The 3839-nt window shown below is 37.5% G+C and overlaps 1 protein-coding gene across 1 annotated transcript; it reads right to left on the bottom strand.

Moving 5' to 3' along the window:
• Nucleotides 1-22: 22 nt before the first annotated feature.
• On the bottom strand, nt 23-3498 carry LOC127181348 (transcription termination factor 1b, mitochondrial). The gene has a single exon (XM_051136028.1). The coding sequence runs from the start codon at nt 3489-3491 to the stop codon at nt 2370-2372; it is 1122 nt and encodes a 373-aa protein (XP_050991985.1). The 5' UTR covers nt 3492-3498; the 3' UTR covers nt 23-2369.
• Between the last annotated feature and the right edge of the window lie 341 nt (nt 3499-3839).

The raw sequence follows: 3839 nt of genomic DNA, 5'->3' as shown, positions 1-3839 counted from the left end.
TACATTTAATATTTCTGCATATTTCTGTACAGTTCCATCATACTTGTTAGCGATCTGGTGGATCTGGCGTCAGATACATTTTATTAATAAATTTTAACTTCATTTTTTTTTCATATAAAATAACTTGGAAAAAAAGTGCCAGGTGTTTGGTTTCAAATAAATACATCTCATATTTTCTTCACAGTTACATTGTACTTGTCAGAGATCTAGTGTGTTTCCAGTTAAATACATTTTATATTAATAATCATTAACTTCAGAACCCATTCAGCAATCACAGGCAGTGTCTGCCAAATAAAAACATTTTCTGTTCATAAAAATAACTTGAAAAAAGTGTTATGGAGAAACGGAAGTCAGAAGAATGCAGCTCGTATTCATTATACATGGATAATATAAATGCTGCAAATCATTTTTTCTTACACTTGAAAGGCGATTTACACTTTTACAAAGCTTCTCTTGCGCATGCAAATTTAATTTACGCTTACAGTCTTATTATGTACACTTGCACAACGCCTACTCTTCATATGCAAATCTTTATGGCATTATATTATCTCCATAGTCCGTAATCTTAAACCTGCTGGGAGCAGTTTATTTAACGTAAACAGGATTAGATTGCATCTTTTTAAGCACAATTGATATTTAAAATCTGTCCCAACCACTGCTACTATATTACAAGAGTACCCTACTGATCCAATGACAATTATTAAATTATAATAATTAAAAAACTAATTTGAAACTAATAATTTAATAATGTTGTGTAGTCCATAATTAACAGCCAGGTTTACTCACTTAAAGATTTATTCCTTACCTTTATATATTCCTATACTTTAGAATTATATTGGAGTCTTACATACATGCTAGGTAATGTAGAGCTGTGCATTATTTTGAATGGTGACAGGTATTATGGGAGTGGCTTTATGGAGCACATGCCATGCAGATAGCAAGTCTGTACAAATATTAGAAATCGTGAATAGAAATAATTGGGAATCATGTACAAAATAAATAAAATGGATCAAAAACAGTGCACATTTCATTTATCTATTATAACATCTAATTTTGTTTGCTTAGCTGTTTCCTTATAAAAGTCCAGAAATTTGTCAAGTTTTTCATCAGGTGGCTTTTTTAATTACATGATCGTGGTTTTGTGTAAAGATACATAGCCCCTTTTAAACCAGACCATGAATGTGCAATTATCTCAGATAACTTAATCCAGCCATAATCATCAACAATAGGTGCGTTTGAAAAACCAAATTAGCCAGATCGTGAAAATTAAAATCATCGGTATATGATAAAACATTCACCATAGAATAAACACAAGAACAAGCTACAAAACAGTTGTTTTAATGTCACTGAATATCAAATATACATTGTTTTCTAGTGCATTTTCACTCATTCATTGTATTTGTTCATAAATACCTCACTCCTCACAACTGAGCCAAAATAAAAAAAAGTTAAAGAAAACCAAATCATTTTAAATATACACTACCAGTCAAAAGGTTTCGAACAGCAAGATGTTTAATGTTTTTTTTAAAGAAGTCTCTTCTCCTCACCAAACCTGCATTTATTTGAGCCAAAATACTGCAAAAGCAGTAATATTGTGAAATATTTTTACTATTTAAAATAACTGCTTTCTATTTTAATAGATTTTAAACCGTAATTTATTTCTGCGATCAAAGCTGAATTTTCAGCATCGTTACTCCAGTCTTCAGTGTCACATGATTCTTCAGACATCATTCTGATATTCTAAATTGCTGCTCAAGAAACATTTTATTTTTATTATTATCAATATTTAAAACACCTGAGTATTTTTAGGATTCTGTGATGCATAGAAACATCCAAAGATCAGCATTTTTTATATACACTATACAATTCAAAAGCTTGGAGTCAGTATACATTTTTCAGGGAAAGAAATTACTTTCATTTAGCAAGGATGCTTTAAATTGATCACAAGACATTTATAATGTCACAAAAGATTTCTATTTCAGATGAATGCTGTTCTTCCGAACTTTATATTCAAAGAAATTTAAAACAATTCCACTTTTGAACATCATAATATATTTTTTGATCAGCAAATCAGCATATTAGAATGATTTCTGAAGGATCATGTGATGTTGAAGACTGGAGTAATGATGCTGAAAATTCAGGTTTTATCACAGAAATAAATTACATTTTAAAACATATTCAAATAGAAAGCAGTTATTTTAAATAGTAAAAATATATCAGAATTTTACTATTTTTGCTGTATTTTTGATCAAATAAATGCAGGCTTGTTGAGCTGAAAAACATCTCACTGTTCAAAAACATTGACTGGTCGAGTAAGCACTGATTTTAAGGTGAAAGTGACTGTTTGCACAAAGTGTTAAATCTGAAGATCAGACTGAACGTGTGTCTTCATTCTCCGCTGAGCTCAGTCTCTCTAACTTGGCGAGGAAGCGTTTCTTGCTCGTGTCTAACACAGCGATGCCGTTCTTCTGGAAGTCGTATCCCAGTCTGTTGAGGTCGTGCAGTCGCTGCCTGATGCTGTCGATGCTGAAATCCAAGACTTTGGGTTTCTGAATGACCTGCTTCACGTGGATCCCGCCGTCCATCAGACAGTCCAACTTCTCGTTGAGTCGCTCGGACGAGACGAACAGCACCAGCGAATAATTCAAGATCATCCTCTTGAAGTCTGCATCGTCGCATCCCAGGGATTGAAGCTTCATCCGCAGGCTCTCGAAATTCTTCTTCAGGCTTTCGTGTGAGAGATCGAGGATCTGCGCACCGTGAGTCTGGAATAAAACCAGCGCTTCGGCGTTACTCAACCTCAGCGATCTGGAGAGAAATTCCACATTAGCTCTGATCCGGTTGGTGCTGCGGATAAAGACGTAGAGGTTTCTGGAGATGACGGTTCGAGCGAAACGCTCCGGATCTTTCCCGTCGAAACTCAAGCAAACGCTCTTTAGGAACTCCACCATGTTCCTGTTGAGCTCCACGCTGTTGGAGAAGGTCCGCGGCGCGGTGGTCAGCAACCGGTGTAGATCTTTAGTCGTGATTCCCAGCGTCATCAAGAAGCTGATGTTCTTCTCCAGGTTCTTGTTGTCACTCGAGCGGAAAAAAGACTCGGGCGATCGCGACAGGATCCCCACCACCTCGCGGTCGCTCTTGAAGACGTTCCTCCAGAGCCTCCAGCGCTCCTCCAGGTGCTCGCAGGAGCGGGTGATGGAGCGCGGGAAGCGCGAGATGATGCTGGCGACGGTTTCCTGGTCGGCGCCTTTGCTCTTTAGGAAGTGGGCGAGGCCTTGCTCGTTGGTCAGGAGTTTCCTCAGGACGCCCGGCTGCCGTCTGCGGGCCGAGGGAAGGTCCACGCCCATGATGGACAGGTTCTCCAGGAGAGACTCGTTCTCCACAGGAGGATCATGATCGGATGGTTTGGAGCTGCAGGGGCGGGACGTCACAGGAAGTGAGGAGCATCTGCTGACGGGACGCAGGAAGAGCAGGATCTGCCTCTGTAACATCACTCAGCACATCAGCATCATCTGTTTGACAGAAGACAATACTCATGACGTTTGATGCCAAGTTTGTTCATTTGTCATTTGCACAGGATCCACAAGGATGATTTTAATCCACCTCTGATTCTGATATTTTTTAAAAATGAAAATATAAACATATTTTTAAAGATACAGTGCCCTCCACTAATATTGGCACCCTTGGTAAATATGAGCAAAGACGGCTATGAAAATAAATCTGCTTTGTTTATCTTTTTGATCTTACATTAAAAAAATTCACAAAATGCTAATGTTTCATTGAAGTTAACAATTAAAAGTGGGGGGAAACTTATGTTATGAAATAGATGTTTTTCTCAT

Source organism: Labeo rohita, chromosome 19 (genome assembly GCF_022985175.1).
Source record: "Labeo rohita strain BAU-BD-2019 chromosome 19, IGBB_LRoh.1.0, whole genome shotgun sequence".
NCBI lineage: Eukaryota > Metazoa > Chordata > Actinopteri > Cypriniformes > Cyprinidae > Labeo > Labeo rohita.
Note: the sequence above shows the minus strand (reverse complement) of the source record. Positions and strands in the feature narration are given on the sequence as shown.

Coding starts and splice junctions, on each gene's coding strand:
- LOC127181348 (XM_051136028.1), bottom strand. CDS start 3,491: ATGTTACAGAGGCAGATCCTGCTCTTCCTGCGTCCCGTCAGCAGATGC.